This window comes from Diplotaxodon limnothrissa, linkage group LG1, assembly GCF_057381915.1.
Source record: "Diplotaxodon limnothrissa isolate DT_005_m linkage group LG1, D_limnothrissa_male_GT1.1, whole genome shotgun sequence".
Taxonomy (NCBI): Eukaryota; Metazoa; Chordata; class Actinopteri; order Cichliformes; family Cichlidae; genus Diplotaxodon; species Diplotaxodon limnothrissa.
In genome coordinates this window covers 42,424,361-42,438,377 of record NC_140596.1, presented here as the reverse complement: position 1 = coordinate 42,438,377, position 14,017 = coordinate 42,424,361, and the positions used below count along the sequence as shown (strand labels likewise).

General features: G+C 41.7%; 1 protein-coding gene across 3 annotated transcripts in view; it reads left to right on the top strand.

Annotated features, from left to right (window-relative positions):
• Positions 1-14,017, top strand: part of arnt2 (aryl-hydrocarbon receptor nuclear translocator 2) — a 66,730-nt gene that overhangs the window by 14,909 nt on the left and 37,804 nt on the right. For all 3 annotated transcript variants that reach the window (XM_085350610.1, XM_085350601.1, XM_085350619.1), the window contains exons 4-6: positions 3,098-3,311; positions 6,216-6,429; positions 10,592-10,694. In XM_085350610.1, the coding sequence (XP_085206736.1) occupies positions 3,098-3,311; positions 6,216-6,429; positions 10,592-10,694 (531 nt within the window). The remainder of the gene's footprint in view (positions 1-3,097; positions 3,312-6,215; positions 6,430-10,591; positions 10,695-14,017) is intronic.

Below are 14,017 nucleotides of genomic sequence, written 5' to 3'. Positions count from 1 at the left end.
GAGGTATCGTTCTAAAAATTCCCATTTTGTTTTGAGAATCCTCCTGATACCCTGTTTGTAACTGATGTGGACACATCGGGACTTTTTTCTTTTACATAAAGGGGACTCGAGTCTTCCTCTCACTGCATCTCAAGTGTCCTCTCACAACTTCCTTTCATTTCAGCCTGTCTTTCATTTGTTCCTTCTAATACAATGTAATGTGTGAGTGTGTAGGATAGTTCTGAAGTATAGCAGTCAGTGCTGTTTGGAGCTGACGGAATCTGTGAAGTTGAACAGTGACAATGGAGAGCAGGAGCTGCTCTCTGCTGGCTACACAAGGAACTGCATTTCATGTCTGATCCATGTGGATTGAGAAAGGCATACCATGAAAGGATGTGCCGCTGCATATGCACATTGTACATCTGCTGTTTCCACTCCAGCATATTCATCGTTGCTTTCTCCCATATGCAACAGCTTTCATTCACCTTGCATCTTATTTCATGACACAAAAGAATGAACTGAAAAAAGGAATTCACTTTTATTTTTGAGGGGGGATGGTGGGTGGGGAGAGCTGGTACTGTTTTAGGCTATAACACCTGAACTGAAGGTTAGAGGGATGAGCAAACACACTGCCCTGTGTACAGGCAGAGTGTGAAAGGTTCTCAGTCAGGTAATATTCCCTGCTAGGGGTTGAATGCGGTCTAATATTTGTTTTAAGAACTGATGAAGGTGACATGTCTTTACAAACAAAATACAAGCTCAAGCAAATACGTCACATTTCCTCCCACACTCACCTTGAGGTTGGACGGTGCAGATTCACCAGTTTAATTATTTAATTTTTCTTTGTTTTTTGTTGGAATCTGAACAACTTAAAGACTTTTACAGATATTGTGGACTTAATTTAATCATAGAAACAATATTCACTAGTGGGTTTGTGGGGTTTTTGCAACTTGCTTATGAGCTATTGTTTGATTGAAATTCTAGTAAATGTTTAGCATGAGATGAGTGGTCCATCAAGATGTTTTCTAGCCTCATGTAGAATTTGACACTAGATGACATTTGAATGCTGGGGTTTATGTGTATTGTAGCGTGCTGTAACATGAAGTGGATCGATACACTAATTTAATTTATTAAACAATTAAAAAGATTGTTAATTTCATTTTAAAAAGGAGGCAAACACCCTCCTGTGTAACTGGGCTCAGTTCGTTGGTGCCTTGACGTGGCAGTAGTAGTGGTTGTGAGTCACTGCTGAGTCAAGTGACAATCCTAAAAACACACATGACCTGAGAAACCATCTTGTTGTCCATTTTTGTACATCAGACTTTGTCGCATTGATCATCAATCTTGAACATGTAATGAAGTATTGCGTGGCAGCTGAATATGGACAGTGAAGCTGCTCTTGATACTTTTCCTGTATCTACATGTTTGTCACGCGTGTTACATGCTGTGTCCTCTCCTTTCTGCAGGTATGATGATGATGATCAGAATCCTGGTGGGGATAAGGAGAGATACGCCAGGTAGGCTTAGCCAGCTGGGCATAAAGAGGATTTTGCATTGATGCAGGGATCAACAGACACTTTGATCCTAACAACAACAAAAACACTTCTGTGTTGTTAGAAATGCTCACAGCGAGTTCCCAAAAAAGATGGCTAAAAATAAAACTGGAAGCATTGAGTTTGTTAAACGCACCCAATTTTAGTACGAGAGAGGTGAGCACAGACATTTTTTCAACAGTTTTAAAAGAGTCAATAATTCCCACTCAGTTTGTAGGTTTTGTTTTTTTAAAACCAGGTCATATTCCAGCAGTTAAACACCTTCTGCTACTGCGAGGTAATCGGAGCACCACATCCAAGATGGCAACACTGAAGTCTCTTTTTTAGCCTTATATCCTGTGGCAGGGCTTTGGGATTGTTCAGCGGCGTGTAGAACACGAAGGTCTTTGTTAGACAAACAAAAGGGAACCAAACAAACTAAAAACAGGGAGGTAAAGTTAGACACTGGAATTTGGGGAAAAAGTAAACTCAGTAATGAATTCATACGAAGTTAAAATAATCAAAAATAATCATAAGTAATAAAAAGCAAATTCCAGAATCATGAGGTTTATACTGCAAGTCTTCTCTCCTCTCACAGGGTGCTTCACAGCATGGTCGACGTTCCTGCTACATAACAGAAACGAGCAAGAAGCGCACTTTATCAGCCTTGCATTAAGATTTGGCTTCACTCTGTGTTTTGTTGGCTCTTCATGAGTATAGCCAAACCATAAATGTAAAATATAACTATTATCTGAAGCCACAGAGCCTTAGTTGTACTCTGTGGTTATACCTTTGCTGTTACATCTAACAAGATTTCCAGGATGGTTTTTTCCATACTTGGATTCCCAACATGTGGGACAGATGTAAGCCAAGCCGAGAGCTTCCCTTGTGTGCTGAGCTTATGCAGGCTTGGTATGTTTTATTTTGGTATTGTGCAATTGTCTTGTATTTTATTTTATCCATTTATTTTTCAATTTTTACCCAAAATTTTCTGAGAATCGCGAGTTTCATGAGAATCTGTGAGGTGTCAATAAAAACTGCCAACTTGGCTCCAGCATGATTTTTATGTATATCCACACCGATATGATGGATTTTTTTAAAAACCTTTCTCTGCTGGTAAATCTGTAAAGTCTGCAGCGTAACCTGCTCGATGGAGCACACACAACTTAAAGATTCATTGGTTGTTTTTGTGTCTTCCCCAAATAAAGTGGGACCAGCTAATCTGGCCGTTGTAGACTCGTGTCTGTTTGTATAATAATGGTCAGAGTGCAGGAGATTATGTCCAGGATTAAGACTAATAGGTGTTTTTTACAAATAGAGTACTTAACAATACTTGGAGGAGCCACTGAAGTCCTTAACTGTTTGTGCCCTGTGTTATTGTCACTGCTTTCTTCTTAGATGAATATTTAAACACTGAATTGTTAAAATAAAGAATAATAATTTGACAACAAAGGGCATCTTTGAGATCAAATTGTACAGTTATTCATCTAAAGTTCCAAAACATCCTGATAAGATACATCCCAAGGCTGCAAGGGGTTCTCAACTTGCATCTTCCAAGCACCTAACTGATCTTTTCTCTGTTGTAGAGAGAACCACAGTGAGATTGAGAGACGCCGGCGCAACAAAATGACCCAATACATCACCGAGCTGTCAGACATGGTCCCCACCTGCAGTGCTTTAGCTCGAAAACCTGATAAGCTGACCATCCTGCGCATGGCTGTTTCCCATATGAAGTCCATGAGAGGGACGGGCAACACATCTACCGATGGCGCCTATAAGCCTTCCTTTCTCACGGAGCAGGTACTGCACTGTCAGAGGAGCAAAGCTCTAGCTGCTCACAGCAAAAAGATGGATGGCAGTGGAACTGAAACTGGCATAGAAAAATATTTTTTATTGTGAAATTTCATCACAACAAAATATTCAACAGTCAACTGTTAGTTGAAGTGGGAATGTCTGGGAACAACAGCAAGGATGAGGTTGGCCAAATAAAATCACAGAATGGGGTCAGTGGATGCTGAGGTGGGTGGTGCACAGAGGTCCCCAACTTTCTACACAGTTAATCATTACAGACCTCCAAACCTCACGTGGTCTTCAGATTAGCGTAGAGGAGAAGAGTGAGCTTTGCAGATTGGGTTTCCATGGCCAAGCAGCTGAAAGCAAGCACTACATCACAGAGCGCAATGCAAAGTGTCGAATGCAGGAGAGTAAAACATGCTGCCAGTTGTCTCTAGAGCAGTGATGCGTATTCTCTGGAGTGATGAATCATCCTTCCCCGTCTGGCAATCAGATGGACGAGTTGCTGGGAGAACAGTACTGTCGGACTACACTGTGTAAAGTTTGGTGGAGAGGGGATCATGGTGTGGGGCTGTTTTTGTGTTCTAGTGAATGGAAATCGTAGTGCTTCAGGATAACAAGACATTTTGGACAATTTCATGCTCCCAAAGTTGTAGGAACAGTTTGGGCCCCTTGCTGTTCCAACATTAGTGTGCACCTGTGCACAAAGCAAGATCCATAAAGACATGGATGAGTGAGTTTGGTGTGAAAGAACTTGACTGGCCAATGTCAGTGTCTGACCTCACAAAGTGCTCCTGGAAGAATGGTCCAAAATTCCCACAAACAGGCACTTAAACCTTGTGGAAAGCTGTTTCAGCTGCAAAGGATGGACGGACAGGATTAAGAATGGGCTGTCACTCAAGTTCATATCTATGTTAAAGGAGACAAGCAAATGCTTTTGACAATATACTGTCTGTCTTCTTTAAATCGGTGACCATTGTGACCAAAAATCTGCACGCTGTAAAATCTCATTCGTTCCCAGAACTAAAAAAAACAATTATGCAAACTCATTGCCTCAAAAAAACTAAGTAAAGGTTACTTAAGATAACCAAGTTGGGCAATGTACTCATTCTGAGTACACAGTAATAAGATCAACTTGTTGTTCTGACCAACATCTCAAGTTCTACTAAATTAAAAACAGTTTGTGGCTACTTACTGTTTTTCATTTTGCTTACACACAAAGTAAATGCAACAAAATCACACCATGTTTTATCATCCTTGAACTAACAACACTTAATATAAACAAATATGATTCAGAAAGAATAATTAACGTGTTTTGTAATGGAGTTAAAATCAGCCCACTTTCATTTTCAAATGCATTATTATGCCATTCCCAAAAAATGCTGTAAATCTGATATAAACAACCATCCTTATCTGCGGCTGAGTCGTGGAGGCTACCAGCCAAAGCAGAGAACCCCACACCACCTCCTCCTCCCTGGCCACTTAATCCAGTCTATCCAGGGGAACTCCAGCATGTGTCCTGGTCCTGGGACATGCCTGCAACACCTCACCCAGGAGGCGTCCTTGTCAGATGCCCGAACTATCTCAACTGACTCATTTCGATGTGGATAAGTAGCAGCTGCACACTGATGCAGAGCGGGCACTCCACCCTTTTCTGGCTGAGGACCACGGCCACAGATTTGGAGGTGGTGATTCCAGTGAGGGCTGGAGGCAACCACCTGATGCTTAACCAAGCTTAAGCTGACAGGACATCTCTACAGCTTCATGGCAATTACCATCACAAGAGGCACCAACCGCCTTGCAGTCACAGCTCCTTGCAGCAGCTTCAAGATTCGTAAATCTTGCAAACCACAAACATGTTGAGAAGACGAGAGAGAACAATATGGAGCTGTCGGAATTCCCCATCACTTTCAAGAGTTTCAGACTAGACTAACCAACCTGTGCGCTGCCTGAATTGACTACAAGAAAGGCAATGACTCAGTACCTCACGCATGGATCCTGGAATGCCTAAAAGTATACAAGACCAAAAGGACACTAAGAGCCTTCATTAGAAATTCAGTGGGAATGTGGCCAACAACACCAGAGGACAACTTTAAGCCAAAAGTCAGCATGAAGTGTGGGATTTACCAAGGAGATGCTCTCTCTGTGTGCATAGGCCTGAACCCCCCTCAGCCAAATGATCAACAAGATTGCTGCATTCGATATCCCTGCAGCACATAAGAGCAGGGTGCTAGATGCTAGCAGGCAGGGCATACATAGAACGCCATAACCAAGTGTTATGAAACATCTGCACTGAGTATGGCCTGGAAGTCCTGAGGTCAAAATGGGACACACCCCTTAGGGTGGTTGAGGATGAAGTTAAGATCCTGTGGGACTTCCAGATGCAGGTAAACAAACTGGTGCTGGCAAACCAGATGAGAGGAAGATGGCTGTAATGAAAAATACACCTACATTAAGAGATGGCAACATCAGGAAGAAGAAACGCAAGAAGCGTGAGAGATTCCAAGTGCAAGCTGGAAACGAGCAGCTGCTTCATGCTGTTTCTGACTTTAATACTGCATCTATTGACAGTCATGCCCTTGCTGCTGTTCTCCCTGCCTGCGGCCATATATGCAGACGGAGCAGCAGCACGGAGCCATGCTACCAGATCTCAATGACTATAGCTCAAAGTAACAGGAAACCTATTTCTTCAACATTACCAGAGCTGTAATTATTTTAAGTTAATCAAGAGTTTCCATCTTCTGATAAACATTTATATCTACTTAAATGCTTTATTAACATTTACTTTTACTCACTACATCTTAATTTGAGTTGAACACATTTTCACTGTGTATTTGGTTGAAATTAGCTTGATTTGTCTTTGTCTATTTGTTTGTGCTTCTTGGTTAATCAACCTTTCTTTCCCTGTAGGAACTAAAGCACCTGATCTTGGAGGCGGCGGATGGCTTCCTGTTTGTGGTTGCTGCAGAGACGGGTCGGGTCATCTATGTATCGGACTCGGTGACACCTGTGCTGAACCATCCCCAGTCTGAGTGGTTTGGCAGCACTCTGTACGAGCAGGTCCACCCTGATGATGTGGACAAATTGAGGGAACAGCTCAGCACCTCAGAGAACTCCATGACAGGTAGAGAAAGGATCGTCACAAATAATTCTTGCAGCTTGACGTGTTGTACTTTTGATCATTGTTGTTTCGTAAAATGATTTGAGCAGCAGAGCGTCTTTACAACCACCTGCTACACACACTCACCACCTGTCAGGCTGCACTACGCTTACCTTTTAGAACAAGTAACACTCTGATATTCATCACAGTCTGAAGGGTTCGCTCTTATTCTGAAAAGATTTGTTGATGAGACTTCATAGACTGGATTCATCATAACACAGTACGACAGAAGTGGTTGATCTGGCCAGCTGATCATCTCAACCCAGCGGCATAAGGCTTGAGTCACAAACATTTGGGTTTCCTTCTCATTCTGTTCTGACATTTTTGATTCGTACCACCATTTAAGCTTCAGGTCCAGTTGAAACCGTCCTACAGCCAGCTATGTTTTGGTTATTTATTTGTGAAGCTCCACAGTTTGGAGTCACTGTCACGCGGGGAGATCACAGGTGGGTTCTTGCTGTTTGGAAGATGAGCAGCTTTCTTCAATCTACCACTCCTCTCCACCTCGCAGAACTGAGTGTCATTATTGTAACGTTGGACACAGAGGAAGAATCAAAATGGGGAGAAGAGGAGAACATTTAAGATTAGGGTGGAATATTTATCAAAGGCATTTTAATTTAGCATTTAGAAATGGAACTCTGAAACTATTATTAAGATTTAGGTCTGGTTTAAATCTGCTGTTAATCTTTCTTATATTTGGTGTTACATTATAATTCTAGCTGCATACATATGATGTATTTAAAGCTGAAAGACTGACAGTAACATTGGAACTCTAAAAACCTCTGCAATACTTGGATTGCTCACTTGAGGGCAGCATTGTTTTCTTAAACCTCCTTCTGCAGACTGTAGTCTGGATCACCACAAAGCGTGCCTGTTGGTCTGTGCGTGGACTCCAGAGTGCCTCTGAACACCCAGCAGTACTGTGTAATCCACGTAACCCAGTAATCCCCGTGTCGAGCTCTGGCAGATGAAAACACACCAGAATGCACGCGTACACAAGCACATGAGCACACGCGCACAGCCTTTGAAGTCACTGGGTTGAGTTTAATTCACTCCTCTTCTTCTCCTCGTCATCGTGTGCGTGGCTGCATGGTTTTCCAGTTTGTTGATGTGGAAGGACTGAACAATATCCGTCAGCTCCCAGTAGACCAAAACTCTCCAAAGGAGTTGCTGATGTCTGTAGCTCATTGCAGAAAGTTGATTATTTTTGGTGAGAAGGTCGTAGTACAGTTCACATCTTTCTTTTTTTTTTTATTATGGCACACAAAAATATTAATGCTATTTTTCTATTCATATTTAGTTTAGCCCAGTACACTTTGTGGAAGTCCCCAGAACCACATCCCAGTCACTTTTAATGAGGATATGTCCTTCAACTAGTACCTGCCAGTATTTCTAACATACCAATACAATACGTCTCGGTCGTTGTGTCCTTGGGCGAGACACTTCACCCGTTGCCTACTGGTGGTGGTCAGAGGGCCCGATGGCGCCAGTGTCCGGCAGCCTCGCCTCTGTCAGTGCGCCCCAGGGTGGCTGTGGCTACAATGTAGCTGCCATCACCAGTGTGTGAATGTGTGTGTGAATGGGTGGATGACTGGATGTGTAAAGCACTTTGGGGTCCTTAGGGACTAGTAAAGCGCTATATAAATACAGGCCATTTACATTTGTCTCTGAGTGATGCTGAAATACAACAAATACTTTTGCATTTGTTGCTTCTAGACTCATCTGTTGTAATTCCTTATCTCACTATTCTAAAAGCTCCCTGAAAATCCTTCAGTTGACCCATAACATCCTGGAAGTTTTTCCTTACTAGAGTTTTTAAAAGTAAAATCAAAGGCAGAGCCTTCGGCTGTCAGGCTTGTGGAAACAGCTCCCAGCTTGGATTTAAGAGACGAGTACAGTCTTTGATTATGATTATCAGAATGCTGGTGGCAGCGTGGTGTTCGACGGGTAGCACTGTTGCTACACAGGAAGAAGCTCCTGCGGCGTTTGTGTGTGGAGTTTGCAGACATGGGGCGAACATGTGTGGCAGAGGGTTAGGGTTAGAGCAGGGGTGTCAAACTCAAACACACAGTGGGCCAAAATTCAAAACTGGAACAAAGTCGCGGGCTGACGTTAATATTTATTGGAAAACAAATCTTCCTCCAGATATGAGAATGAAAAACTGAATATGGAACAAGCAAAGCTTAATACTAAACAATATATATATTAGCTGTATAATACCAGTAGGCCAGCTCTGATAGTCATTTGGTTTGGCTTCGCGGGCCAAATGTAATTAGGCTGCGGGCCAAATTTGGCCCGCGGGCCAGAGTTTGACACCTATGGGTTAGGTGGTTCTAGACTGACTGCAGGTGTGAGTGATGGTCTGCCTCTCCCTGTGACGGTCTTTGGTGTACCCGGCTGCTCACCCGGTAACATCTGGCCCAGGGATCGAAGCAAACTTCCTGCACTCCTTCCTGAACTACAGCTGCACCTGTAGTTTTTAGTTTGTCCTGTTTGTTGTATGTGGTGCTGCTCACGGGGGATCAGCTGGTTATTTGTGTGTCTAATATAATACCTTAGAGTATAAAGCAGTTTGAAGGTGTGTTGTACCTTATGATAGCTGAATCTCTGGTCCTTAACCGAGACGTTGTTGGGTTCTTTTGTGACGAGTGAGTTGGTCCACGTTTACTATGGTGCTTAACCTTCTTTCCTCTGTATGGATCATTAAGTTTGTGTGTAAAAAATCTAATATCACAATATGTTTACATAACCTCCAAAAACTGTTATCTTCAACCACTTACTGCCTAAAGTTGCACTGCTGTACTCATTCAAATGGACCCTTCATTACTTTTTTCTACTTTGAATAAAAAAAAATCTGAATGAATTGAAATGTGTGTTTTTTTTTTTTACCATCAGCTGCACTCAGACTTTCTGTGGTCAGCACCTTTAAGAACCAAAAATCATCAAAAGTACGTCAAGCAAGAAGTCATGAGACAAAATTAAAAGCGAAATAAAAAGGCACTCTTTTGTCTTTATAACAATAGTGAAAAAAACCATCTTTTTCTTTGTGTAAGCCACTAACCTGCCACTGTGAGAGCTTTGTCCAGTGTTTCTTTAAACTACCGTAACTCTTGAACAGCTTGAGTGATCTTAAAAATTCCAACATAATTAATGATGCATTTGCAGCATGAGGGGGAAAAACTCGACGTGAATTTTTTCCGCTTAAGCACTTTATACTTGATGGGTACGATAAAGCCGTCATATGTGGGGAAAACTCAGGATTCCTTGAGTATATTAAATATATAACGCCCACCCCCAGTGTGAATATCCAGTCAGCTTCATGGTTTCTGGATACTAAAAGTAATGAACTGCATTTCTGAGAGGTCGGTGAAGTTGCTTTTTTCTGGCCGTCTCAGTAATCAGCTTTCTCTTCAAGCCTTCAATTCGAATGTCTCTCTTTTCATCCCCGTCTCAGTGCCAGTGAAGAGAATTGGTTGAGGGATTTAATGTGCACTTAGATCCCACAAGTGGTTTGATGTCAGTCACAGGACGATTAATTAGGCTTTTTACTGCAGCTTTATTGAAACACTCATTCTAGATACAACAGACTGATTGGATATTGCTAAAATGGCAGTATTGATGTTGATCAAACAAACATTTTACTCTGAATAGATTCTGATCTCAAGGTCCTGCATGGATCTACTCCCCAGAAACTGACCCAATGCCATTTGTTTGGTTCATTACCACAGAGGAAATCAGTAAACACGTTCTTTTGAATGTGATAAAGGATGAGCCTGTACTCACTGCTGCTGTCAAAGCAAAAGTACACAAGTACACCTTAGCTTCACTGTGTTCGAGCCATCACTTACAATCAATAGAGACAGACCCGCCTGCTGCCACTCATAAAACTACATGTCCACTTGATGCGTTTTTCTGTCATGAAACACTGTGGCACTCAGGATTAGCACCCAGATGCTTCAAACTGCTTTAAAGCTGATTTCAAAATGAAAAACAAAGCAGTGCTGGACCGAACGTAAAAGAGCAAAAAACACAGAACACTGGGCGAAAGACCCAGGACCGTGGCAGTGTTGTTGCAGACTATACATGTGTAATATTATTATTAAAGATGTTGTTTGTGTGTCAACAGGGCGAATTCTGGACCTGAAGACGGGAACGGTGAAGAAGGAAGGACAACAATCCTCCATGAGGATGTGCATGGGCTCCCGACGCTCCTTCATATGCCGAATGAGGTGTGTGTGACCAAGTTGTTTTTTGGGGAGGGGGGATTTTGATTTTGTGCCTTTCGAGCACCCAAAGGTCAAGACTGCTGTGGGCTACCTAAAAACCAAAACTTCCAGTGGGCCCACCCAAATATACATACTTAAATTTCAGCTACGACCTTTGTGGCCCTCCAGAGCCCCAGCCCACAAATGACTGCACTATAGAGCAGTGCATTGAACTCAGAGTTATATTACAGCACATAAGACAAAGTCGGACAACCATTCAAAATGATAGTACAGTAACGACCGGGTTAAGCTTCATATGCACGGTTATGGAGTAGATGGTGGGATGTTTAGCTTGGCCGTTAGTGTGATTTTACTAGTTTCTCTGGGTTTAATTCCAGATGAGTTTTACTTGTCAGATTGTTTACATATATAATGTAAACGTGATCCATGGAATTTTTCAAGTGGTTACTTTTTAGTGATCCCTGCATCAGTCATTTATTTGGGTAATGTTAAAGTGTTTGGGGAAAGCAGGGTAGTCTGATGTAAGGCCAAATCTGCTCTTTCATTGCTTTCAACTTGAGCTTGCATGTCAGCAGACTGAAATCTGTTGAAATGCAAGCGAGCACAGATGAAGTGATTCTTAGCAGCGTTTGATGTATTGTAGCAGGAAGGGAGCGTCTCTGTTTTTTCTACTTTGTTGTTTTAGTCTTTGCTGCGTTGCCCCTGGATCCCTTTAGAAATAGGTCATCTCAGACCTATAGGGCAGTGGTGAGACCAAGATTGAGACTTGCGTTCAGTGTAATATCTATTGAGATGTTGAGGTTGCTGACGAAAGGAAATGGAAGCCTGGTTATAATGATGTGTCTCTACGCCTCCCTCTAATCACTGCAGCGTTAGTCCACACAATAGCAATAGCAGCCTGTTAAGTGCAGAGTGCAGTCACTTATCCTGCAACCACAACAGCCTCCCTACTGTGTTAGGAGCTATAAAAAGGTAACACTGACAATGACATCTAATTTAAACCGGGACAGTTAATGGATGTGTTTATACCAGAAATATAAGATGCAAATCTAGCTCCAGAGCAGATCCCATAAACGTCACATCAGAAAGAAGTTAAGCGGTCACAGAAATGGTTGGGGATCTGTCATTGTTGTGAGACTTTTACATCAATGTGGGCAGAGTAGAGCACTGCTTTATTACCACTGGTAAGCTGTTTACTGACAGCACAGTTTGTCTAAATGTGCCTATGAGACACCTTATAGGAGGTGTAGTCCATGTAAAGCTATGTGAATAAAACAGTGATATTTTCTTTTAACCCTTTAGAGCCGGTCGGAGTGGGCACGCTCCGTTTTGTGTAACTATTTTTAAATCCCGGTAGCACCGCAACCACGTAAGCTAGCACAATAATTCTTTTTGCATATGAAACCGGAGGAGTTGTACTTCCATCTTATGCCATCAGCTTGTCCTCGGTCACGGTCTCCTTCCACATACAGCTTTGCAAAAATTGCATAAAAAGCACTTGCAGCAACAAAAACATAATATTCCAGAAACAGGCTTTGCCGATCCGATCAGCTGCTTGTAACACTTCCTACGTCCATCAGCGCGAACTATCGCATGTCCGCCATGTCCTGCCCGAAACCGGAAGTGACGTCATTTTCGCGGAAATGTAGTTTTTTTACCATCAAGGCCTCATGAGCTTATGCTGGTGTTTTTAAAAGTTATCTTTGACTTTCTGACTTTCTGTGTCGTTTCTGGGATGCTGAGGACTCATATTGCACTGCTGGAAATAGTTTATTTTGATGCAGATGCTGCTTTTTTGCAAATTTGCACTATTATATTTATTTTCGTTTTTCCTGCAGTGTATAAAAATTGGTGTATTTCAAAAACAAAACTATAAAGACACTCAAAATAAATTTCCTGTTGTTGTAAACTATTTTGTGCAACTTTTTTGTATTTACAGTTTTGAGGGATAAACCTCTTAAATTTCTCTAACTAGAAATATATGTTAAAAAATCAAAAAACGATTTTCAATTTTTTTGTAGTTTATTGCACTTTTTTGCAATTTATGTAATTACTATGCACTTAATGCAGACATATTATTAAAATTTAGGCTGTAGTGGTTGTATTGATGTATAGCAACTTGAAATGCTCCCATAAATGGCACTACAGCATGTAAAAATATAATATAAGCTCTGGCGGACTTGGTTCTATGGTAGGTCTTAAAGGGTTAATGGTCAAACCTCAAAAATGTGTATTTTTTTCAAATAGGAATGGCTTATTATCAATTATTTTTATGTTGTTGTTTTTTTAAATTAATGAATAATGAATGAATGATGTGTTGATTTAATTATGTTTTATTTACATAGTACCAAATCGCAACAAGAGTTGCCTCAAGGTACTTTGTATTGAAAGGTAAAGACTCTACAATGATAATTCACAATCAAAGTCACAGCTGTAGGAACAGCCTAGCTACAGTCAGTAATGGCCTCATTTACTTAAAATGTTACATTTTACATTGTTGGAGAATTTTCCAGCTTCTCCCACTGACTCCCTTTAGGGGTCACTACAGCTAATCATCTGCCACAACCTCACCCTGTCTTTAGCATCGTCTTCTGTCACACCACCCGTCCTCTTTCAGTACATCCATGAATTTTGTGGTCTTCCCCTTTTTTCCTGCCTGGCAGCTTCATATTCAGTCTCCTTTGTCCAGTAGAGTCACCATCTCTCTTCTGCATATGTCCAAACTATCCCAACCTTCCCTCTCTAATGTTATGTTGTCCATCCTGCTCACTCCCACTGACAACCTTAACATCTTCAACTATGGCACCACCACTGCTCCTTTTGATGAATACTTACCACTAAAAATCAGGAGTCTGTTCACATGTCGTGCCTGTCAGTGTAAACCTTTGATCCTGTGAGGTTTATTTATTGACCTTTTGTCATGCATCTCACGCAATTCCAATTGAACAGTCCAGCAAATGATATTTTATGGTTTTATTTTATTGCATTGGACTTGGAGTTGCTCAGGTAGACTTCATGCAAATGGTGTTTCTCATCTAGAAGATGCGTGATTTTCAAATATAGACAGCAATTCTGTCCATAAGAATTATGAACAGAATCAGTGACAAAGGGCCGTCCAACACCCACTGGCAATGAGTCTGATTTATTGTCTGTGGTCCAAACTCTTGCAACGGTTGTATGAGGACCGAATGGCTCCTAGCAATGGATCAAGCTCCACCCACAGAATCCTCAGACTCCTCCTTCAGCATGATAGCTCCCTCCATCTCCAGTGTCCACCATCTGGTTTTAGGGTTACCACGACGACAGGCACCGGCCACATTTCTGCC